At 50.9% G+C, this 24,718-nt stretch overlaps 1 protein-coding gene across 2 annotated transcripts in view; it reads right to left on the bottom strand.

Annotated features, from left to right (window-relative positions):
- Positions 1-2,710: 2,710 nt before the first annotated feature.
- The window catches only part of MX2 (MX dynamin like GTPase 2), a 28,783-nt gene continuing 6,775 nt past the window's right edge, over positions 2,711-24,718 (bottom strand). For both annotated transcript variants that reach the window (XM_025863434.2, XM_073887084.1), the window contains 11 exons: positions 23,567-23,704; positions 21,282-21,436; positions 19,159-19,297; positions 14,597-14,795; positions 12,154-12,232; positions 10,003-10,125; positions 9,345-9,486; positions 8,336-8,494; positions 7,800-7,876; positions 6,284-6,538; positions 2,711-5,003 (listed from right to left, as the gene is read on the bottom strand). In XM_025863434.2, coding sequence (XP_025719219.1) covers positions 4,773-5,003; positions 6,284-6,538; positions 7,800-7,876; positions 8,336-8,494; positions 9,345-9,486; positions 10,003-10,125; positions 12,154-12,232; positions 14,597-14,795; positions 19,159-19,297; positions 21,282-21,436; positions 23,567-23,704 — 1,697 coding nt within the window. In that variant the 3' untranslated portion in view covers positions 2,711-4,772. The remainder of the gene's footprint in view (positions 5,004-6,283; positions 6,539-7,799; positions 7,877-8,335; positions 8,495-9,344; positions 9,487-10,002; positions 10,126-12,153; positions 12,233-14,596; positions 14,796-19,158; positions 19,298-21,281; positions 21,437-23,566; positions 23,705-24,718) is intronic.

The raw sequence follows: 24,718 nt of genomic DNA, 5'->3' as shown, positions 1-24,718 counted from the left end.
TCTCCCTCTCCCACTCCCCCTGCTTGTGTTCCTTCTCTCACTTTGTCTCTCTCTGTCAAATAAATAAAATCTTAAACAAACAAACAAACCCGTGAATTCAGTGCAAACCAGTTGAGCCACTTTTGATTACCAGCTAATCAATTTCTTTCTTAGTGCCCTCAAACAAAACTATTCCTGGTATGCGTTCGTTAACTCTTCTCTCTTCGTCAAGTTCATATCAGTAGTTTGTGGTCAAATGCCAGTCATCCTGTTGGATTTTATGAGCAACTGCTCGTAAAACAATTATGGATTCTGACCCAGTTCAAGAGCTCATTAGTTAGAAAGTAAAATGAAGCCTCAGCATGGAGTCCCTTGTGCGCAGAGATGTTCGTTCACACTCCCAGGTACCAGGGATTAGGGCCATTGTTCAGCCCGTCACGGGAGTGAATCCTCCCCAAGCTGAGCCTCCAGCTAAGAGTGCAGGTGCCTGGCCCGCAGCTGGGCCTGCTCCATGAGACACCCCCTGGGAACCTGAGGTACCTGCTGAGGAGCATGTGAATCCCTGATCTCAAGAAACTGATAAGAAATTTCAGGGATAAAACTTGGGATAATTTGTTATGTAATGAGAGATTACCAACACGCCATGTCACTGCGCACAACAAAAGCCACAGTAGGGCCTCACGGAGCAGAAACAAGATGGGAAATCTGGATTTGTTTATCCCACTTGTTGATACCTTTTCATGAATACCCTTTGGTCTCATCACTGTACCGTTGAGTGATGGGAACACACCTCCCTCCCCACAAGAGCACCTGCCACCCCTGAGCCATATCAGGGTAGCAGAAACACGGGGGCGTGGCTCCATGCCCCGGCCGCCCACCAGACGGCAATGACAGCAGATCTGACCGGCGAGGGGCTGTTCGGCAGCACCCAGGGGCAGGGGAGAAGGGAAGGTCCCACAGGGTAAGGGAAGCTATGGGAGACTGTACTCACACAGCGGTCAGACCATCTGTAAGAACAGAGCCCTTGCAGCCACCTGCCCAGGAAACCAACCTGTTCTCTGCAGCGACCAGCCCAGGTAGCCAGCCTGTTGTAAGTCAGACCGTAGGAAGCCCCACTGCTCTCTACCGACAGTCCAGAAAGCTAGACAGTAATCTCCATGACCATTAGCTCCAAATGACTAGGGTTTACTTAATAACTGACAGATTCCCTAATTCTTTGTCCCTATTCCTGATTTCGGACCAACCAGAGAAAGCCGAATATAGACCCCTAACCAGTCCCGTGGCACGCCTGCCTCTAGTTAGCCCTGCAGGCCTCCCCGGGCCACAGCCCCCTCCCGGCTCGGGAGCCTCCGGGGTTCCCACTGTGAAGCCTTGCCTCTCCTCTCCCCGCCCGGGGGCTCTGCCAAGCCCTCCGTGATGGCGGTTGACCTTGCAACAGTCTGGCTGAATAGCTTCCTTCTGCACTTGCTAGGAACAAAACCCCAGCCCCGCAGTAGCCGTGGAGGAGGAAACCGTCGTGTGCATGTGTGTGTGCGTGTGTGCGCGTGTGTGTGCGTGAGTGAGTGACCCGGGCGTAAGAAGGAAGAGCGGAGGACACGTCTGTTTCTTCACTCCCGTGTTTTGTTCAAGGAGTGTTCCCCGTGGATGTAGGGACGGGTGTGGCAACATCTAAATCCTGCCTCCCCTTCCCTCTGTCCGCTCAGCTGGACCACATTTCCCAGCCTGCCTTGCAGTTAGGCGTGGCCCAAGGCCTGAGACCCGCCTGCGATGACCGTGGGAGAAAGTGAGCGACACCGCTCAGGACCCCGGCTCCCGGAAACCTCCCTGCAAACGCCCTACACCCTCTCTTTTCTCACCTGCCGGTCAGACACAGAGGGTCTGGTGGGGTCTCGAAGGCCCCGGCGATGGGGGTGCCCCAGGGACCGTGTGGCTCAGCACCCTGCCAGTTGGCCGTGGACGTCGGTGATGTGAGCGGGGAGCACCCTCTGGTTGTGTTCAGCTGCGGAGATGTGGGGGTGCTGTTGCAGCCGTGGGCTTTTTCTGATGGGTGCTTGGCCCGCTCTCAGCCCCGTGTTCCGCCCTGCTGGGAAGCCGGGTGCCGTGCGCCCCGGGGTGGTCCCCAGAAGCTAGGTGCCGCGCTAAGCCCCGGAGCCTGCGACCGTGCCCTGATTTGTTAGTATCATCTCTGCAGATGTCATTAAGTTATGGATCCCGAGATGAGGTCGTCCTGACTCAACCTGACGACTGGTGTCTAGAAAAGAGAAAGAAAGGCGGAGGACATGGGCCTGGGAGAGACGGAGAAGGCCGATGAAGACCGGGCACAGACCGGCCATTGCAGGCGCCAGGCCCGGACCGCCCAGGATGGCTGCAACCACCCGCATCTGGGGGAGCGGCCTGGACACCTTCTCCCTCCGCTCCAGTGGACGTCAGACCTCAAGCCTCCAGAGTGTGAGAGAACAGACTTCTGTGTGAAGCCATCCAGTTCCTGGTACTTCCCTGCAGCAGCCCCAGGACTCGGGGACGCCAGGCCTGAGCGCATTCCCTAGGTGTGGGCACCTGGGCTTGGGGCCGGTCCCGAGGTAACAAATGAGAAGCTCTGGCCGAGGCTCTGTTGTGTGTGTGTGTGTGTGTGTGTGTGTGTGTGTGTGTGCCCGCACGCGTGCTTGCACTTATGTGTGAAATGGGGAAGCTTTGAATATGCAATTAATGGAACAAATATTAAATATCAGACTTTATTTTTCTCAGACTTTATTTTCACAACAGCATCTATACTTTAAAGGTTAAGAAGACAACAAAGGGAACAGGGACAGTGGGTCTTCTCAGCACTGCTATTTGTGTAGGTGACGCAACTCATAAAATGAGGAGGAACGTCCAAATTACAAAAGAAAAAAGAAAAGTAAAGGACACCAAAACTAAGACCAATGTTTTCTCTTTCATACGCTCTTTTCACAACCATCACTTTCAATATTGCAAAGGTTCCTCAAAATCCGGGACACTTTACAAGGTTCCCAGCTTTTGCCACTTCTATTCAAGGTACTATCAGAAGAGGAATCCAGCAAGGTAATGAAACGAAAGGCATCCAAATTGGAAAGGAATAAGTACAATTATCTCTGTTCACAAACTGTATGACTTTATATGTGGAAAACCACAAATATTCAGCAAAAAAACCCCCGAAAATGAAAAACAAAAACCTGTTAGGACTAATGAACAAATTCAAGAGTACCAAGACACAAAATTAACACATGAAAGACAGCTGCATTTCTGGTCCCTAACAATGAACGATCTGAAAAAGAAATGAAGAAAAACAGTTCCACTTGCAACAGCATCAAAAAGAATAAACTACTTAGGGATTAAGTTAATCAAGGAAATGAAAGCCATGCTGAAAACTATAAAACATTGCTCGAAGACATTAAAGAAGACATAAATACATGGGAAGACATCCAGTGTTCATGGATTGCAAGACTGAATATTGTTAAAATGCAAATACCACCCAAAGTGACCTCCAGAGTCAATGCAATCCCTGTCAAAATCCCAATGACATTTTTTGTAGAGAGAGAAAAACCCACCGTAAGATTCACGTGGAATCTCAAGCTACCCCGAAATTGGCAAAACAATCCTGAAAAAGAAGAAGGGAGCTAAAGACTCACACTTCTTTATTTCAGAACTTACTACAAAGTTACCATTATCAAAACAGTGTGGTACTGGCCTAAAGACAGACACAGACCAATGGACTAGAAATAAGAAATAAGTGCTTGCATATATGGCCAAATGATTTTTGATGGGGGTGCCAAGACCAATGGGGGAAGGATGGTCTCTTCAACAAATGGTGCTGGGAAAACTGGGCATGCCCCTGCAAAACAATGAGGCTGGGCTCATCTGACACCACGTAACACCTGCCTCACAGAGTATCAAAGAACGGGTGTTAGAGCTGGCTAGTAGGGCTTTAGAAAGGAAGGCTGCTCTACGGACCTAGAGAGTAAGGGAGAAAGAGGTGTTTGATGGAGAGGAAAGAATTGTTGGCATTTTTGAACACCTGCTTTGGGACAGGTTTGTTTTGTAGAAATGGTTTCACTTAACCCTCCTAAAATTCCTCTGAAGTAGGTATTGCTTAGCATGACGAAGAAAATAAAATTAGGCGTAATCCTCCAATCTAGAGATGGCCGCCGGTGTGAACCTCTACATTAAAAAAGAAATGCTTTTCCTGGGGCACCTGGGTGGCTCAGTCAGTTAAGCATCTGCCTTCAGCTCAGGTCATGATCCCAGGGTCCTGGGATCGAGCCCCGCATCGGGCTCCCTGCTCAGCGGGGAGCCTGCTTCTCCCTCTCCTGCTCCCCCTGCTTGGGCTCTCTCTGTGTCAGATAAATAAATAAAATCTTTTAAAAAATGTTTTTTTCCTTATTAAACTTCTCTTCAGGACTTAACGTAGCAACGGGAGCTCGTCACAGCCAGGGAAACAGTACACATTAAAATTGGTATCGCTCACGCTCGTTTCCCCTGGGGGCTGGAAACATGGCTACAGTCAACAACTGGGGGCTGTGGGGCTCAAGGACCGGAGAGCCACCTCCTTGGGGAGATCAGAGAAGGCCTCCTGGTGGAGGTGACAGCCCTGGGTGCATGTGGACTTCAGATACAAAGTCTGGTGCTGAGTGCAAATGCAGGACAGCAAAGGTGGATACAGGCGGCAACAGAAAAAGCTGGTTCCAAATGTGAAGCCACTTCTCGCATCCCCTTACAGTGAATGCACAGAAGAGAAAACCCAAAAGCATCGTTGCCCCTCCGTGGACCCGCCCCCTTTAATTGCAGAAATTATAGAGAGCGCGCCGCGCCTGAGCCAGCCGGTAGATCTTCTCCTTAAGGACTCTCCTCTTGGCGGAGGTGTCGCCCTGTTCCTGAAGCAGCCAGGAATAGTGCTCTCTCTCCTGTAGTATCTGCATCATGGCTTTCTGTAAGCAACTGCCATACTCTTGGAGTAGGAAATACTGAATTATGAATGGGATCTGGTTGGCGAGACGTTTGCTGGTCTCCTGGAAGACGGGATAAGAAGGGTCAGCTGGAGGGGCCTTGGCCTGTGGTTGCAGCAAAGCCTTGGGATTCTTGGATCCATGGGTAATTGCCTTGATAGGTCCCGGTGGTCCCATCCACTCCACTGCAGTGGTCAGCGCTGAGCTATGGGAAAGTTCTATCTGGGCTGCCTGAGTTCGACAACAGGCAGGTGTCCCCTGGGGTACTAAGAACCCACCTGGCAGGCTAGCAAACCCATAGCACACTTCTGGACATCCCAGCCTTCCTGGGAGCTCCGCCCCTCTCCTCCTGCACCCCCACCCCCACTCCACCTCCCCGGAGAGTCCTCGGGGCCCTGCGACCCCCTGGCCCGTTCTGGGAGCAGATTGGGACCTACTTTAGTGGCCACCTCATTCCCTGTCTGCATAGGTAAGAAGAAGTTTGCCTGGCAGCTGGACCTCACATCTGGGTAACTACTTTCTATTCTGATTCAGAAAAGGTTTCAGGAGGTGCACCTGGGGGGCTCGGGGGGTTAAGTGTCTGGCTCTTGATTTCAGCTCAGGTCATGATCTCAGGGTCATGAGATCGAGCCCTGCATCGAGCTCCATGCTCAGTGGGGAGTCTGCTTCTGCTTCTCTCTCTCTCTCTCTCTCTCTCCCCCCCTCTCCTTCTGCTCCTCCCCCTGCTCTTGCTCGCTCTCTCTTTCTCTCTAAAATAAATAAATAAATCTTAAAAAAAAAAAAAAGGCTTCAGGAGGTTGGGCTTCTTTGCAGGTTAAAAGCTATTTTCTTTTCTATGCACCCCACATTTCTGTCCGTGGACAGAGGTTTGGAAACTCTGGAGGTGATCGGGTCACAGAATCTAGGGAAAGGAATTCTCGTTCCTATTTTGTGGAGCCGGTGAATTTGAGGCCGTTTGAGTCCTGAATGCCTTCTGAACATCAAGGAAAACTAAATGCTAACTAGTAAAGTTAATGCCTGTTGTATTTGGCTGTATTCTGATAACAGCAATTTTTTAATTCATGCATAGCATAAAATATAAAGAACTTTGCAGGTGGAATTCATGCTTTGTCACATTAAAAACCTGATTCCCAAATTAGTTAAAAGTTCCTAGACAGGGTTACAACTATATGTTGTAACAACAGGGTTATAACCATAAATGAGACAATATGTGAGCATTTATCACTGCAGAAGGGGCTTCATATCGAGTGGCGGCCCCTCCCTCCTTCCCAGGTGAAGCCGCTTCAATCAGAACGCCTGGGGTCTGCGGGGCCAGTACCCCCGCCACCGACCTATGTGCTCACCCAGAAATACGCATTCAGGTGCATCCCAATCTCAGTGATGGACGACACCGAAGACTGATCTTTTGAGAATGACAGTTTCAACTCAGGATTCTGCAAGGGCTTTCCTGCTGGGTTAAAAACCTCTTTCCGGACTTGGTTCAGAACCACGCTGTAAATCTCGTCTTGACAATAAACCAGCTGCTCCATTTTGAACTGAAGTCGGATCAGATTTTCTGCTGTTTCTGCTTGTCTCGTTTTTATGTCTTCAATCCTGTTCTGGTTGGATAAGAAAGAGAAAACACGTGACTTCTTGGCTCCCCCTTGTTTTAAACATCGCAGGAAGTCCTATTATGTTGGGATGGTATTAAACATAATTTCAGGTCCAAGAAGGCCTCGAATTTACAGGGCGACTCTGAGGAGGCCCGCTGCACCCCACGCTGCCATCATCCTGTCTCTCTACCCTGCAGGGTCCTGCCCACTGCTCTGCTGCAGGTCCTCCCCTCTGCCCCGACCTCCCTTCGCTCCCACGTCACCATCTGCCTGCCCCCTCGATCGTGGTCTACTCTATGCTCCTACGTCCATCACTCTGGTCTCTCTAATCGGCTTGAATCCATGCACTCGAGAATGAATCTGCACCAGTGAACACAGTGGGGTAACAGCTTGACATCTCTGTTTCCCAGAAATCCCGTGACTTCTGCGTCACCCTCGCAGTCCGAGGCGTTCTGGGAAGGGAAGGGATGACATGCTGGAGAAGAGCCCCTTCTTGGGGTCAGGAGCATGGGGGTGGGCGGGGGGCCAACCAGCGGGGCCTGGGAAGGACGGGCTGCTGGAGGAACGGTGAGCCAGGACCTGGCCTGTCCCCCCGCTCCCTGGTGAGGCACCCGAGGCCTCAGACGCAGCCCTCGGGAGAGATGGAGAGGTCACAAGTCGGACTGAGTTTTTGACAACTGGCCAAAGGGCTAAAAGCAGACATTCGGTTGTTATGGGAAAATGGCAGAAATTCTCTTTCCTGCTCACCTGAGTTGTGGAATGAGATTCAGACCCACTGGCCCAGGCTTGGGCAGAGTAGGGTTTTTTATCTAGAGCCTGGGGATGGGGTGGGGGGAACCAGGAACACCCCTGGTTCCCATCACTGGAAGGGAAATCAGAGCTGTTTCAGTGGAAACCAACATAGCTGCGACAATATTTTTAAGTCCCACTTAGAAAGATTTTGGAGTAGGACTAGTGGACAATTCCGTCCCTTGCAGTAGACAGAGATTCAAAGAACCGGGCCGTCACCAGCTATGTTCGGAGCATCACCGCGGAGCCTCCAGCCTGCCGCGCGGTGGAAGCTCCTCCAGACAGGGTGACTCGGCCAGGCTCTTCGTTCGTCCCTCGCAGGGAGGGCAGACTAGCCGCCACCAGCCCAGCCAGCCCTCAGCTGTAACCTTGGCCTCGGATTTCGAAACGACAGTAAAGATCCCACTTCTCTCAAAGGTTAGGCCCAGATAAATAGCCAGCAGGACAGGTGACTGGCAAGTAGACTGTGGCTGCTTACCTGGGCCATTTGATTGAGGTTGGAAAACTCACTAAAATGCCTCCGGGCTGCATCGGCAAACGTTTGCCAGACAGTTTCTGACCAAAGAAAGAACAAAGCATCCGTAAATCGCAAGCAGGAATAAAACAGGTTAGAGACACAGGGAAGTTAAATCATGTTACGTGGACCCCATTCCAATGTTGAGCTCCGCAGATCTATAGACCGAGAGAGAAGGAGGGGACAGTGCATTGTCCCACGGAGACACAGAGCCATCCCCACCCTGCCCGGGTCCTGCCCACTTGCTGTCCTTTCATGGAGTGTGTGTTCTCTCCGGGACTAGGGCCTGGCTATACCCCGGCATGGTTGGGTGGAGGGGAGGAACAGCCAGGCCACGCTCCTGTGCACTCTTGTCTTCCCTCCAAAACGGTCAAAGGAGATCTTCCTGCTCGGTTTGATAATTGCACCCCGATCCCTCCCTCTAAGGCACTGAGACCTACAGAAGGTGGAAGGTACCGGGCTGGGCTGACCAAGTGCAAGGCACTAGGAGAGCTCCTCACCAACAGCCTTGTGCAGCATGGAGAGCGCGGGGTCTATCAGCTGTTCCATGTACTGGTGCACTATGGTCTTGAACGTCTTGTAGCTGACAAATCCAAGAAGCTCTTTGCCGCGATACTGCTTTTCATATATTGAGACTTCTTCGTGAATAATATTTTTAACTGCAGTATAAGACAAACCACCATGGTGAAGTCTAATGATTCCACAAACATTTTACAAATAGAAACTTTTTTTTTTATGGGGTCTTGCTCACCCACGGTACCCCAAGGCACTATTTCTAAATGGAGTTTTTTCATAATGAAAAAAAAAATTATGGTCTGATAATGCCAGTTTAAGGAAAACTGACTTTTAAGAAACAAAATTGTTATCCTATGGAAACGTGTTTCAGTTGAGAGTCATCACCCTGAGAGACGAGCTTCGTGTTTGTAACTGGTAGAAAGCACTGGGTTAGTTCCACAAAAACAGAAACTTAAACATTATTACGGCACTTAACAGATCTCCCAAGAACACATCCAGACTACAGTTGAAGGAATCCTACCATGGACATGAACAGTGCTGTTTGTATCAAGTGCCAAAACAAAGATACAACACACACACACACACACACACACACACACACACACACACACACACACACACTCCAGGCATCTGGGCTCCGGCAGAAGGGAAACTGGAGCTTCCTCAGGCACAGCAAGGAGATTCTTATCAAACCACTGACCTCTGCAGCCTTGCGTTAGGGGCGAAGAGAAGAACACAAATGAGGTTAAGTAGAACTGTCTAGTCTCCAAACAAAGAAGCAAGAAGAAAGCTGGAGGTGGTAGAATTGTCTTTTGGTGAGGGCAAGGCTCCGCATCGATGGCTGGGAAGCAGTGATCCATTGCTAAGGGGCCCCGTGGTGTCTTGTGTGGGCATGTTCGGCTGTTTGCACACTTCTTCTGAGCCAGAAGTAGCCTCTCGTCTTGGTAAATATGACCCCAAGATGTTTAGGGGGAGACTTGTCCCAGGACTTACCTTTTTGGTTATTGGCTGTGAGTACAAGTAGCCAGCTTTCAAACTCCTCCCTGATTTTGTTATATAAGCGGGTATCTTTCTTCTTTACTTCTTCTTCTCCCTCTATTAACTTTTCAATTTCCTGATTAAACACCTTAATTTTCTGAAAAATGGGATAAAATCATCAATCAGCGCTGTAATCACATTAAAGAGCTGGGACCTGCTTGGGGCTGCGGCGGGTGGTGTTGGGCAGCAGGGGGGAGGCTGCCAGAAATCTGGTCAGCCACCCAACCACTCCATCTCCCAGGCGAGACAAACGGCGGGCAGCTCCCTGCAAAACAGGGCTCCCGGCACACCACGGGCAGGGACGCGTGGGGGCCATCTCAAGAGGTGCTGGGCCGGGCGCCTGGGTGGCTCAGTTGGTTAAGCGACTGCCTTCGGCTCAGGTCATGATCCCGTACTCGTGGGATCGAGTCCCACATCAGGCTCCCGGCTCGGCGGGGAGCCTGCTTCTCCCTCTGACCCTTTCCCCTCTCAAGCTGTTTCTCTCTCTCTCTCTCTCAAATAAATAAATAAAATCTTTAAAAAAAAAAAAGAGGTGCTGGGCCACCAGGGAGGATGTGGCCATCTACAGGGATCTGGGTGCCTGAGGGTCCCAAGGATCCCCAGTCATCCTCACCTCGATCAGAAAGAACATTCTATCCGCTTCATTGCTGGGGATGTTGTCTCCACACTGGTGCAGTTCCTCTGTCGCCCTCTGGTGGCTCTCCCTTATTTGTTTTTCTAACAACGGGAGTGATTTCTGAACAAAATAAGAGCAAACAATGAAACTCTGCAGCTTGATGAAATTGGCTGACAGGTTTCTTAGATACATGGGCGGAATCCCATGTGAAAGCTTTCAAGGGGATCCAGAATCTCTATTATTGTGTGAAGCTTGTTAACACGGACACCTGTTAAAGAGCCCAAGGATGGCTTTGCATGCAATGGGTGTGCACCACGGCCTGAATGACCTCGTGTAGAAATTTGCTCTTTTGTTAATGTCATTGGAGTGGGAGTGGGGCGGAATCAAGAGGTGGCCAGGTTTTGGTTTGGCTTGGTGCTCTGTATTTAGAGAACAAGTAAGGGCACCTGGGTGGCTCAGTTGATTAAGCATCCAACTCTTGGTTTCGGCTCAGGTTGAGATCTCAGGGCTGTGAGCTCGAGCCCCAGGCCCGCCTCTGCACTCAGTGGGGAATCGGCTTGGGATTCTCTCTCCCTCTCCCTGTGCCCCTCCCTGCCGCTTACTTAAAATAATAGAATCTTTAAAAAAAATTTTAGAGAACAAGTACACTTGAATGTAACGTAAGCTTTCTTTAGTAAAATGTTCTGTTGGTGATCATTTGGGTGTTACAAACTGATAAACGGTGCTACGGTAGAGGGTATGTGTTGGATATCGGCGTCAGGCTGGGTATAGTCCTAACCAATCAGCGGTGCTGATGCTAAGGAAGGGGAGGGGAAGGAAGGACATCGAGAGGCACCACGGAGAGGGCTGTCTTTGGGCCAAATGCCGTTCTGCACCCCCCACATCTCAGTTAAGCCCCACACTGCAGGACAAAGCACATGGCGTTACTGTCTCTTTGATTTACGAGAGAGGAACCTAAGGCTCAGAGAGGCAAATTGCCTGATCCTGTCACCAAGCGAATTAAGTGGTGGAGTCCCAGTGCACGTCCTGCCCCCCGCCCCCCCGCCCCAGCCCGCGCAGGTGGACGTGAGGCCTGAGGGGCCAGCAGCCCCAGCGTCTGCTTCGGTGAATGGGAACACTGCAGCCAGGCAGGAGGAGTGCGTGGGGGCTTAAAGGAGTTTGTGGATTAGCATCCCAAGCCCGGGTAAGATGCTGACGAAGGCGGACGACACCAGAAGTAGTAAGGTCTCACAGGGGCTTTTGTTTGGTTTTGTTTTGTTTTCAGGCAGTTTGAATCTATGGTCAGAAATGTATTCAATTTTTTCCTGATGTTTCAAGTGATCATTATCATAAGGGTCTTGTTATGAATTTTAAAAAGTAACTTAGAATACCACAAATGTACAACTAAAGTTTTAATGTAAAATATTTAAATGCTGAGAAATATATCATCAAAAATAGTTATCAAAATGCAATGTCTTTTTGCAAAAACAAAGTTTTTGTCAATGAGACGGGGCTGTGTCCTTTAGACAGGGGTATGTCTTTTGGAGCCCTCTTGTGCAAATCAAGGGGGTTCCACTGGAAGTATGTTTTCCGGACCACCTGGGAAGTTACAAGTGCAAATTCATTGCCTCCTACCCTCTAGATTTACCGACTCAGAAACGTGAATTGGGACCCAGGAATCTGAATTTAAATAAGCTTTCCAAGTGACTCTTGTGTGCAGTTTGAGAACCACTGGCCCCTTCCAACCAAATGTTCCTGGAGTATGTGTTTCCTGGCTTGGAAGAATTCATTGCTTTTGTCTGGCAGGCCGGTAAAATAATTGACTGTTTCATTTTCAAGGTCGACAAAACGTTAACCTCTTGCAAAAGGATACATTTGCTAAGTGCCTGTTCATTCCTTTTACCCTTCTAAAGTGGCTTATCATGTTCCTCCTTCCCTTGTTGCTTCCCCCAAATTGACGGATTCAGCAATTGCTTCAACATTACACGGCTGTTGCTTCCAGGTTTTGGAAGCTCTGCTAGGAACCTCTGACCATGAGCGATTTGGTTTTCAGAGCGTGCTTGTCTGCTGGCTTGTATGGGCAGCTCGGGGGTGTCGCAGCCATCTCATGATGGAGGGACTTGGGTAGGCTGTAATTTTTACAACTCGCAACCCAACCTGTTGACTCACATTGATGTGCAAGATGAGCTCATTGGTCAGTCTTTCTGCCAGACAGGGCACCGTAGCCTTTCCTTCCTCCAGGAGAGCTCTGAGACAAGACAGAACACACAGGCGTTCAGAAAGGACCCTGGTTATCAATACTGTCAGGAAAACCTCGCTGAAATGGAGGCAGGAGGCCAGAAGGGGGAGCTCCCATGCCATACTGTGGTCTAAGAAGTGTCCATTCCCGACCCAGCAGAAGCCTCCTCAACAGGAGAGAATCATCAGCTTTGGGCCCCACAAAAAAGGATGTGCACCGTCTCTCCTACAAGCAATCCACCACACTTGCAATTCAGCCAAAGAAAAACTGTCAGCACCCTGAACGCTTGTCTTTCTCCAATGGACTGAGTTCAAAACAACCCAACTTCTCCTTCTTCTCCATAAAATAATGTTCCTCTCCTTTATTTGTTGGACTTGCCTATGGTTTTGCCATGACTCGCTTACCCCAGATTGCAATTCTCTGTGTTTCCCAAATAAATTCATTTTTGCTGGAAAAAGAACTCACTGTTTTATTTCTAAGGTTATTCGACAACCTATACGATCATTTTTCCTATTCTGGGCTTTATTAAGTGTCAGCTCCCTAGGGTGACACAGGCCATCAGAAAGCCAAGGAGTGCATAGAAAGACAGTTGCTAATTATGGGGTGAGCCCAAACCCAAGCAAGCAGGGTGCTAGAAAGGTTACATTTATTTTCTCATTTATTATCTCAATAAACTCATGAGGTAAGTCGTCTTTTTACCTACAGAAAAACAAAACAAACTTAACTTCATAGAGAATAAATGACTTACCCAAACTAGTATTTTATTTCTTGTAACAAATAATTATTTCCGAATAGCCAAATCAGTCTTAATAAAGAAAAAAAAGCTGGAGGCACTATACTTCCTGAGTTCAAATATATACTACAAAGCTACAGTAATTAAAACAACATGGTGCTTGCATAAACACAGACGTACAGACCAACAAAACAGAACGGTGAGCCCAGAGACAAACCCACGCACATGCAGTTAACTGGTCTTTGACGGAGGGTCGAGGATACAATGGGGGAAGGGTGGTCTCTTCACTGAATGATGATGGGAAAACTGGACAACCACGTGCAAAATAATGCGACTGGATCCATATCCTACACTATTAAACAAAAGTCTAATTAAAGCTTGACTGTAAGAGGCGCCTGGGTGGCTCAGTCGGTTGAGCATCAGACTCTTGATTTCCACTCAAGTCTTGATCTCAGAGTTGTGGGACCCCACATCAAGAGCCCCACACCAAGCTCTGCACTGAGCGTGGAGCCTGCTTCTCCCTTTCCCTCTGCTTCTCCCCCCTCTCGTGCTCTCTCTCAAATAAATAAATAAATAAATAAGTAAGTAAGTAAGTAAGTAAGTAAGTAAGTAAGTAAGTAAATAAAATCAACCTTGGGGGGGGGAAAACTCTTAGAAGAAAACATTCGGGAAAATATTCATGATATTGATCTTGAAAATGATTTCATGGATGTGACACCAAAAGCACAGGCAACCAAAGCAAAAACTGGTAAGTAGGGTCCTACCTTGAGGACATTACGCTGAGTGAAATAAGCCAGTCCCAGAAGAGCAGATACTGTCTGATCCCACTTACATGATCTGGCTACACTGGCCAAACTCACAGAACCAGAGAGTGGAGTGGTGGTTGCCAGGTGTGTGGGGGACGGGAAATAGGGACCTGCTAATCAACAGGGGTGACATTTCAGTTATGCAAGATGAAAAAGTTCTACAGGTGGCTGGTCAGCCTTGTGCCTGTAGTTAACAAGATGGTATTGTGCACTTAAACATTTCTTGAGAGGGCTGATCTCATGTTAAGTGTTCTTACCCCAATAAAACTAAATTAAAAAAAAATTTCAAATGGTGCTTACTAAGTGGCAGGCACAGTTCTAAGGGTTTTACAAATACTAACGTGTTGAATCCATGAATAACTGATTTTAAAGGCACAGCAAGGATCAGTAGCTAGCCCAGGGCCACACACCAGGCTGCAGAGTGTTTGCAGAGTGTGTGTTATGTACATGAATCCAGGAAGGATCCCACAGGACCATTATTCCAGCTCTGCTCTGAGTGTTTCTCATGCAACATGAGTCCCTGCCCACGGGCCCTCAAGGATTTCCACTCGGATGCAGGACGACAAAGCACATCAATGCACTTTTCTCGTCCAAGACTTTGCTTTCCCAAGGACCTTGAGTGGTGGTGTTCACAGTGTGGTCCCTGCCCCGGTAACATTGACCTCTACCGGGAATGTGATAGAAACACACATTCTTGGGCCCCGCCCAGACCCGGGGTGAACACAGACATGGTCTACATTGATCTCTATCACTTGGCCACCATCTTGGCCACTTCTGGAAGGCAGGGCTGGCTTCCACAGAGGGTAGTCCTGGGACGGCCCTAAAGAATCTCACCTGAAATACGGATGTGCTTGGAAGAACATCGTTTCTTTCTTGGTTGCCTCGGCCAGGCTCAGCTTGTTGGTGATCTCCTCCTGCCCCCGGCACCTCACGATCATGTAGCCCTTCTGCAGACGGTACGTGAGGTTCTGCGCCACTTTCACGACCACGTGTTCGGTACCCTTGTCCACGAGATCTGGTTTGGTCAGGATTCCTGGGAGAGGAGTAGCCAAGGACAGTGGAAAAAGTCAGTTTTCTCCTCACATACACGTGAATGCTGCTAGGCTCTGGGATCCTTCCTCGGCCAGGACCTGGGAAGCCTTCTGGAGCTCTGGTGGCGCAGGGCCTGAAACCCCATTCACACATTCTGTCGCCACCCCTCTTATCCGTGTCTTTATTTGCTCTCCCACTCACTCAATTCAGTCATTTCCTTGTGTAATTTATTGAACAGACATGTCTGCATCGTCAGGACAGGCTCCACCGTGTTCCCTGAAACGGATCATTCCCTGCTGGACGGACGGTCTGGGTCCCCCTCTAGTGTCTCCCGTCACAGACTCACTCTGCCCTCTTCCTGTGGGTGGGGGCCTCCTTGGACAGCATCCTCCCTCCCTCCCTCACCCCCTGCTGCCCCCACAGCCTCCCACTTAGATTGGATGGAACGCTTTGAATTCTGAGTATCGATTTCCACTCATGTTCTTGGGGTGTCAGATAGCCACTGCATCTTTCTGTCTATTTAGGGTGGAAACCTAATGTCATCTCCTACTCTCTTTGCAGGTTGTTTACAATTTGTGGTTCAGTCTGACCATCTGGCTTATCATTTCCTGAAACTTTCCTGGCATCTAAGCAGTTGAATTTCTCTCTGTTCTACTTTCTTATTACCAATGGTGGTCATCAAGAGTGTATCCTGGGCACCGGGGTGGCTCAGTTGGTTAAGCGACTGCCTTCGGCTCAGGTCATGATCCTGGAGTCCCAGAATCGAGTCCCACATCGGGCTCCCTGCTCAGCAGGGAGTCTGCTTCTCCCTCTGACCCTCTTCCCTCTCGTGCTCTCTGTCTCTCATTCTCTCTCTCTCAAATAAATAAATAAAATCTTTAAAAAAAAAAAAGAGTGTATCCTTATACTCAATAAAAGGTCTGTGTGTGCGCAGATCTTCATGTTACTAAGGGAGCCGACAGGTCGCTGAACCTACGCCGGCACCTTCCACTGGCAAAGGAGAGGACCCTGCACCAGGAGGGACGACAACAGCCATGAAGACCCCTCCCTGGAGCCAGCAGTCATCCAGGGAAGGCTAGATCACTGAACTGTAGTCTGAGAAAAAGTAGGAAGAAGGAGTGAGGTTTGCAGTGAGAACTCTCCCTCGCTGGGAAGAGAGTGCCTTCTCACCCAGTGCCTGAGTCTGAAGCCACGAATCCAGTAGGAAATACTCATGCCTCCATCGACAGCCTCAGTGCATGAGCATCATCCAGTGTCCCAACTCTTGGGCCATGGAGAAGGGCACTGTCAACAATGTTTCTTCTTTTTAAATTAACTCTTTCCTGAGTACATTACATATTCATATTGAATTTAAAAATGCTTATTAAGCCCACTGCTTTAGGTATTGAGAAAATGGCGGTGAACAAGATTGCCAAGTCCCTGATTTCGTGACAATCCCCTCACCTTCTAGTGGGTAAAAGCCAGATAAATTAGTCTAGTAATATACAAGCAATAAAGAAAAAGTATCTGATATTGAGAAGTGCTAGGCAGAAAATGAAAATCCAGTCATGTGCATGCAGGGGCGGATGGTGCCGTGTTGGGTTGGGTGGACAAAGAAGGCCTCTGGGAGGGCAGCGTTGGGCTGAGATCTGAATGAGAGGAAGGAGCCAGCCCTGTGAGGATGGAGGAAGAGCATTCCAGGCCCTGGGGATGACAGCTACGCTGGAGAGTTGTGGGCAAGGCAGAAGCGATGGGAACCACGATCAGAGAGGCAGAGGCAGCCAGGTCACAGAAGGCTTTGTTGTCCAGGAAAGGGGTCCAGGGTTTATGTCTGTAAGGTGGGAACGTTAGGGTAGAAGCAGAGGAGGGGCCTGACTTTATTTACCTGCTTAAAGGCCAGTGGGGGGTGTGCTGTAGTGGGCAAGGTGAGCGCCTGGAGACCCAGTCGGAGGACATTTGAGTCATCCAGGCAAGAGATGATGGGGGCCTGGTCTAGTGGTGAGCGTGGAGATGGAGAGGAGTGGACAGACTTGGTACAGTTTTGGAGACAGAGTCACGGGATTCCAGATGAATTAGACATGGACGCAGGGGAAGGAGGAGTGACGTGTGACTCTCAGATTTGGCTCTAGAGTGGGGCAAGCAGGTGCGGTGCTGTGAGTGAGGCGGAGAAGCCGTGGGAGGGAGGAGAACTGAGGTGGGGCGGGGTATCAGGGGCTGTCTTTTGGTCGCATGACATCGGAGACATTTAATAGACATCCAGGTGGAGATGTCAAGCCTAGGGAGAGGTAAGGGTTACAAATTTAGATCAAAGAGTAAGCTCGCCTAAAGAGCACATGTTGATAGAGGGGAGGTCTCAGAACCAAGTTTTGAGTTTCCGACATTTAGGGGTCAGAGAATGGAAGAAACAACCAGACAAGACTAAGAATGTGACCTCGAGTGGCCAGTGAAGGAGGAGACGGAGCGCGGATGGTGACCCGGGAGCCAGCGGGTTGTGTGTTACAGCAAAGGAAGGAGAGTTCGAGAAGGAGGGAGTGGTCAGCCGCCGGACAGGGTCTGAGGTGGAGAAAGATGGGGACAGAGAAGTGAAGGTGTGTGTCAGCATGGAGGGCATTGGCGACCTTACCAAATGGCATCTCTGTACCTTGGTGGCGACAGGAATCCCGCTGGGGCTGGCTGAGTGGGCAGTGTGCATCTAGTGGTTGCGGGGGAGGGGAGACCGGTGTCGCGGATAGCCTGCAAATGTACTGGCTCCCAGTTCTCTCTGAACCTTGGTATTATGTAAACCACTACTCTATTAGTCATCAGCCTTGTTCTATTTTCATCCTTTGGAAGTACTGTATAGGTAGGCATTCAGTTCTCTTTTTTAAAAAATGTGGCAAAATACACATAACTCGCGTGTGCAAGAGAATAATTCAACTAATGAAAATAGGATGTTTCCTCCTTCACTCCATCTTCGGTTATCCTGTTTTTAAAAATCGTGTATCTTTAAAAATTGTGGTAAAATCTACATCACATAAAAGTTACTGTTTTGGCCATTTTAAAGTGGATGGTTCAGCAGCATCCGGGATCCTCATGGTTGTGAACCGCCCCCACCCCCCCAAAGAGGATTCACTTCATCTTGCAGAACTGAAGCTCTGTACTCATCCACTAACTCCTGGTCACCCCCGTTCTATAAACATATTAATATCCAGATAGCTGACCCTACAAAACAGATGATGTCGCCTACTGTGGTCACCAGTGAGACAGCCTTCCTGACTTGGGATCGAGGGAGGGCAAAGAGCACGGAACTACAACGAGCAGTGACCCAAAGCCTGAGTGTTCTCTCTGGGTCAGTGTGTTGGTGATGCTTGCAGAAGTCGACAGCTAACAGGGCACGAGGGTGATCTAGCACAGAGTGAAACGTTATGCTTGACGTCTATGCCCCTCATATTCATTTCTATCCTGACTGGGAAACCAGGCATTTATTTTGGAAGAAACAGGAAAAGCAATTGTATGCTGAGTATGCATTTCGTCAGGGAAATGACCTGCAAAGTTTCAGGAGGGTCAACTCTCTGGGTAGGTGGAATGATGGGTGACGAAGTGATGTTGAGTGATGATATTACTAATAAAAAAATAGCAGCTCTCATTTGCTGAGAAAATACTACATGCATAGCCCTAAGGACCATTCTATATGATATTTCTTCATGAATCCTCCCAACCACCCAGCACATGGGTGTGACCGTGATGCCAGTTCGTGGATGGAGACAATGATGCCAGGAAAGGTTAGAGGTATTACCCAAGGCTATGTAGCCAGTAAGCGCTAGAACAAGGATTCAAACCCAGACCATGTGTGCTTTTAAACCAAGTTCCCTGTAACAAGTCCCAGGGTGACTTTTTTTTTTTTTTAGAAGAAATTTAAGAGAACCCGGCTCCCCACGAAGACTTCTGCTTGAATACCAATGCTGCAGACTCTCCCACCCCAACATCGGCCCGGTAGAATGTTCACTGGGGCCTGATGAAGGCCCTTTCCATGTACCAGCAGATCCCAAGACCTTTACCTGTGGAATGGTAGGGCGGATGCGCCGGTCACTTTCTCCTTTCCAGATAATCGTGGGAGAGCAGATAAGGCAGTCCTTGCCCCCGATCCAGAAGGGATTGTGAACACAAATGAGGGCCAAGAGGAAGGAGGATGAAGAACCTCCAAATTCTGGCCACACCCCTCACCCTGACTGAGTCCCCTCAGTCACACACTGCCATCTGCAGCGTGTGAAGGCGCCCTGAGCCCGTGGAGCTTCTGCGGGGAGTAGCACTTGTCTCTAATGGAGCTACATTCCAGAACCTTCTAAATATATAAGAAGTCTCCCCCTTCCTTCCTATCCTCTGCAAGCTTGGTTCTGTCTTTTTACCTATGGTCCTGTCGCCGTCGGGGTCCACCTCCTGAGCCATGCTCAGCGCCTCTGTGGTGGCGATGTCCACGTTGCAGGGGACCACCACCAAGTTGATCGTCTGTTGCTTCTGGATGTACTTCTTGATGAGTGCCTTGATCTGATGCAAAAAAAAAAAAAAAAATCACACAAAGGAAGAGCACATCTCTGGTCAACCAACAGCCCAGCTGGACAGGTGTGATTGCGGAAAGCCAATTTCCAAGAGCGTGACCCAGTTTTCGAACTTCTGGGCGTTGACTTGGCCAATCCCTTTCCTCGGACACGCCTGCCCCATCTGCCCTTTCTGGGTTCTCTGTTGATTTCCTACTTCCCTTCAAACCCCACCGCTGGTATTTCTTCTTTCCAGCAGACTCTGGTTCCTGTAGCCAGACTAGACCTCTCCTTCTTCTCCAAATCTCTCCTGTGATGCTTCTGAGATTCTGCCTTCTATTACAGTGTTTGTGTATGTGTCCTATGTGCCCCAGACGCCCAGGGGCACCTTTGTGACCTCTCACGTGTCAGCTCGGTATCTCCATGCCGAGTCCCACATGGGGCCCCAAAGTGGCAGGTGCTCAGTGCCTGCTACAATAGTATCTGATGTCAATAATATCTCTACATGTGTTCATTCCTAATACTAATGTCTTTTTCTGGAGTTTGTTCTTGGGAGGGGTCTAGCTCACTCAGATTAGAGAAATCCAATAAAATTTCTTAGAATCTGTAGGCAAAGAAAGATGTGGGCAACATAAGCCCTAAATTTCAAATTTCAGAAATAGTTTTCCCCATGGACAATACAAACCAACACGGAAAAGTCTGGCACCTAGGGACATATTTTTTTTTATATATATATATTTTGGTACAATTCACACATAGTTTTGCTCTCATGATGCCCCATAAAATTATTTTAAGTTGCACACAGAAAATAATACTGCATAGACACAAACAGGAAATTTGCATCACGTAAGCGCAGCCTAGCATTCTATAAACAATTAAGTGCTGGGGTCAAATAAAAATGATAAATACAAACAGGACCAGTTAGGTCTTAGCCATGGGAAAATTTCACTGAGTAAAGTTATAATCAACTTCTGTAAGCGAGTTTATGGAATAAACTCACGTTATGGGATAATGTTACAGCATAAATTCACGTTAAATGTGAATTGTCCTTAAGTTAAATGTCTCCTGTCGGTCTTTATCCGCTCTGCCACACCCTTGTGTAGCACCTGTTCTGCTGTAAGTGAACAGACCACCCAGGGTTCTCCAGCTCAGCACCGTGGGACAATTTGGAATGGACAGCTCTTTGCTGGGGCGGGGGGCAGGGCCAGCTGGTGCATTATAGAAAATTCAGCTGCATCTCTGGTCTCCACCCACTGGATGCTGGTAGCAGCCCCTCTTTCCCAAGTTGTGACATCCATAAATGTCTCAGACATTGCTGACGTCCCTGGGGGGAAAATAGGCTTGGGGTAGGAACCACTATGGGAAACACACTTCTTCACCTTCAGTTCATGCAACAAACATTACGGGCACCCCCAGGTGGTAGGTCCTTTCCAGGATCTAGAGATTCAGCACTGAACACACAGGCAATGTCCCTCGGGGGTTTTTGTCCCAGGAGGAAACGCAGACACTCAACAGGGACGGTAAATAGAAGTGGAAGGATCAGGTGTGGGGTACTGGGCATCAGGGAGGGCATCCCGGAAAAGGTGGCATTTGGGAGAGCTCTGGAGGAAGTAGGGGAATGTGCCATGTGGAAATCTGGGCAGAGGGATGGAAGAGAAGGTGAAAAGCTGGAGTCCTCGAGGACCGTCGAGGACTCGGGTGTGGCTGGCGCAGGTGAGGAATGGAGCACAGTGAGAGATGTGGCCAATGAGCTAGTGGGGCCAGAGCACACTGGACGTTGGAAGCTTTCACGCTGATGGACGTGGGGCCACTGGAGAGCGTCGGGGAGTGACAGCTTCTGCCCCCTGTGCCCTGGGCACTGCTCCCCCAGTCTCCTCCCCAACCACTCAGAGTGAGGGCAGGGGAGGCGCTCCAGAGCCCCTGGGGCTGCCCGCAGAGACCTAGAAGTCCCCCCATCTTCAGCTTGGCCCATTCCCAAGTTCCAGAAAACTCACCTGCAGTCCAATGTCCTGGGGCTGGTTTCCCACAGGTACCCTGGTGATGCCAGGAAGGTCAATGAGGGTCAGATCCGGAACCTCAGGGGAGGTGATCTCCAGACTAATGAGCTCATGGCTGATGCTAACTCCGTTCCCAGCTATGGTGTTCTGGGCTGTAGAGGCCGAGAGAGGGGAAACCCAGGGTCCAGATTAACGACCCATCTGAGGAAAAGCAGTTGTAGGAGCCTCCGAGAGCCCCTGGTGCTCAAGAAACACTTCACAGAGGCCTGAGGAGTGGTCTCTGAGGCCCCTCGGGGGGGCTGTTGAACACACAGACCCTCCGAAAGCCTGGAGGGAAGCATAACCACATGCTCACAGTGGGATTACGGATGGGTTCTGTTCTCTTTCTTTATGCTTTTTAATACTTCCCAGTGAGTGTTGTAGTGGCTTCAAATATGTCCACAAATTCTTCCACACTCTCCCCTCCAAAAGGTGAGCCCCCTTGCGCGGGGGGCTGGGTGTAGGGACCTCTGTCTAAAGACAGAGATGGCGGAAGTGACCGTGTGTGACCACCAGTAATCACACCGTGACCGCCGCCCACTTGCTCTCGCGTGGCTCACTCTGGGGGAAGCTCGCCGGCCTGCCCTGAGGACACCATGTATCTCTGCCGAGGTAATAGGGTTCAAAGACAGAAGAAATTTTTCTTTTTGAACTGGCCTCGAGCTCTGCTGATGTGGCAGGACGGTCTCCGTCCTCCTAGAGGGTGGCCAATGGACGGACGGGCTGGGTCCGAAGTTGGAAGGTGCGCACATTGTCACGAAAACCCAAGTGTCCGTAAAGACGGACCCTCCGTGCCATCGACAGGGAGCCTCCATCACATCCGCAGGCTAAGACTGGTGTGAGGAGGAAGGACAGACGTGCAGATGTGGGCCCCGGGGACCCCCACGAGAGCTTCGCAGCGCAAACCTCAAGGCCGGAAGGAGGACATGTGGGCGGAGCTGAGACCGTTCCCCCCGCCCCCCGCCCCGCCCCCCGCCCCTGCACTTCCACCAGCTGCCCAGCTGCCTGGCTGTGCGTGCACCTCGCTTGCCTGTCACCCACAGTGATGTCCAGATGCCCTCGGGCAGGCAGGGTCCACCAGACATGCCAAGGGGATCTCGTCCCTTCCTGGGAGCACCCCTGTAGGTGAGTTGGAAAAAAACAGTCTTCCCACAGGCTGTTCACGTCACAACCAGAACAGGGACCGACTACGGTGTCTCGTGCATACATCTCCGAGCCAGGACCTGCTTCATGTGCGTGGGGCCTACGCTGTCCCCATATCCAGAGGGGCCCCTCTCCTGGTTTACTAATCTGCTTTCACGGTCTTGTAATTCTTGGTAATTTTGAACGGGGCGGGGGGGTCTTGCAGTCTGACTTTGCACTGAGCGCCTGAGTCACGTAGCTGGCCCTGCACTCTGAGCGCGGGGAACCCATTGTGGAGCCTGGTTCAAGTCCAGATTCTGACTGGGCAGGTCTGGGGTGTCTCCCTGAGACTCTGCAGTGCCAACAAGCCCCCAGGCAGAGTCGCTGCTGCAGACCAGATGAGGGCCAGGGCAATCCAGAAGCGAAAGGAAGCTTGGACGGTCTAGGGGAGGGGGAGGGGCGGTACCGATGGCAAATGTTGAGGGACACACACATGCCAAGGACAAGGACACAGAGGTCACTGGCCACCGGCTCAAGGGGAAGCATGGAGACATAAGGACGATGCTCCCCCGTCACCTGGCCTTGTCCCCCAGGGTGGCCTCTCTCCCCAACACCTCCCTTCCTCCTCCTCCTCCTCTTGGAATTAGCCACGGATCCACCGTGGAACAGAAAGCGAGTCCTGGAGCCTCTGGGCTGGAGGACCCTTGTCTCTCCAGCAGCCTGGTGGGGTGGTCATCGGGGGGTGCGCACAGGAGCCAGGAGAGGACTTCTCTGTTCTGGAGGAGATCCCTCTGCAGAGCCGTTTGAGGCCTGCAGACACGGGGTTCCCAGGGAGCTGAGCCCGGAAGCCACGGAGAAAGGCTGTGTTTGCCATCAGTCACATGAGCCCCCCACGTTCCGAATCCGCTTTAATAATCTGCAGAGCAGTGGCCCAGACGGGGTGGGGTGTTCTGCGGGGGGGGGGGCACTTCCCAGAGGAGGGGACGGTGTGCAAGGCAGGAGGCCCAGCACACGGAAGAGCCTGGGAGGAAGAGGCCCGATGACCAGGAGGCGGAGAAGGAGCCAGGACGGCCAGGGAGCAGCCCCCCGAGCCGCACCTGCAGACCCCTGGGGCCTCCTACCTTTGAGGACCTCCTTCTCCACCTGGGAGGGGTCCTGGAGCTGGAGCTCCGTCTTGCGGTAGCTGATCTTCCCCCTCCATGCGCTCTCTTGTGGCTGCCTCTTCATCTTCAGCACCAGCGGGCACCTGGTCACAATTCCTGAGACAGTGTCCCAAACATTCTAAGTTCCCTTGAAAAGAAGGGATCGCGGGTGCCCTTTCCCCTCGCCCCCCACGGAGCTGCCCTGGTGTCCCCGAGAGTCCCCATCTGAGATTTCAGTCCTTCTCCAGGACTGGGGAGCAATGGGGGCCTGGATCGGGTGGCACGAAGGTGCCCAGGACCTAGGACAGAGGCATTGCAGCTGCCCCCCCCCACCCTGGGCGGGGGCCCTGTGCTCTGCGGTCACTGAGTCTCCAGGCTGCCCAGGGCCACCGTCCCTGCTGTGCTGCTCTGGAAGCCACACAAGCCCGAGTTGAGGCTCTGTGTATCTGAGGGCTCCCCAGGATGCCTGGGCTGGAGTCCCAGTCGGGCTTTGGCCGTGGGGCCAGGCTTTGTCCAGGCGGCCGCAGAGGACAGAGGACAGATGGACGTATGGAGCAGTGAGACCTGTCCCACCCCCTCCAAGCCCCTCACACTTGGGGTTGGAGGGTGCAGGGACAAGGTAGCTAGAGCCAGGGCAAGAGTCTGGACATCCGAAGGAGGGGGTTCAAGGGCATTTTCAGGATTCAAGGCTGGAACTGCCCCTTGCTCTTTAGGGCTGGGTGTTCCTGTGGCAAGGCCCCAAGCACCGCATGTGTCCTCTATATTCCTGGCCCTAGAAGGGCCAGCATCATCTCCTCCACCAGCCTGGGGACATGCCAGAGTCACAGGCATGCCACTGGTACCCGGACCCTCCACCATGCTGCATCTCTCCCCAGAATGCGGAGCCCAGGGCAGAGCAGAGGAGCGACCCTTCCAGACCCTTCCTCCCTTGTGCATCAGGTGCCCGGCTGGGCTGACGGGGACCTCACAGGACACCCTGGAGTCTAGGACCAGGCTGCCAGTGGCGGGGAGAGGGCACAAGCCAGGGTGCCTGGTGCGGCAGCAGCTGATGGGGGCTGTGCAGGACCTGGACAGCCCTCTGGGGTCCCCCACACCCTCCTCTGTGCACGGGGGCAGCCCAGGTGAGAAGGC

The sequence above is a fragment of the Callorhinus ursinus genome, unplaced genomic scaffold (genome assembly GCF_003265705.2).
Source record: "Callorhinus ursinus isolate GAN/ISIS: 27379988/994484 unplaced genomic scaffold, GSC_fseal_2.0 scaffold75, whole genome shotgun sequence".
Lineage (NCBI taxonomy): Eukaryota > Metazoa > Chordata > Mammalia > Carnivora > Otariidae > Callorhinus > Callorhinus ursinus.
The sequence above is the reverse complement of the archived record's forward strand: the minus strand, read 5'-3'. Positions and strand labels throughout refer to the sequence as shown.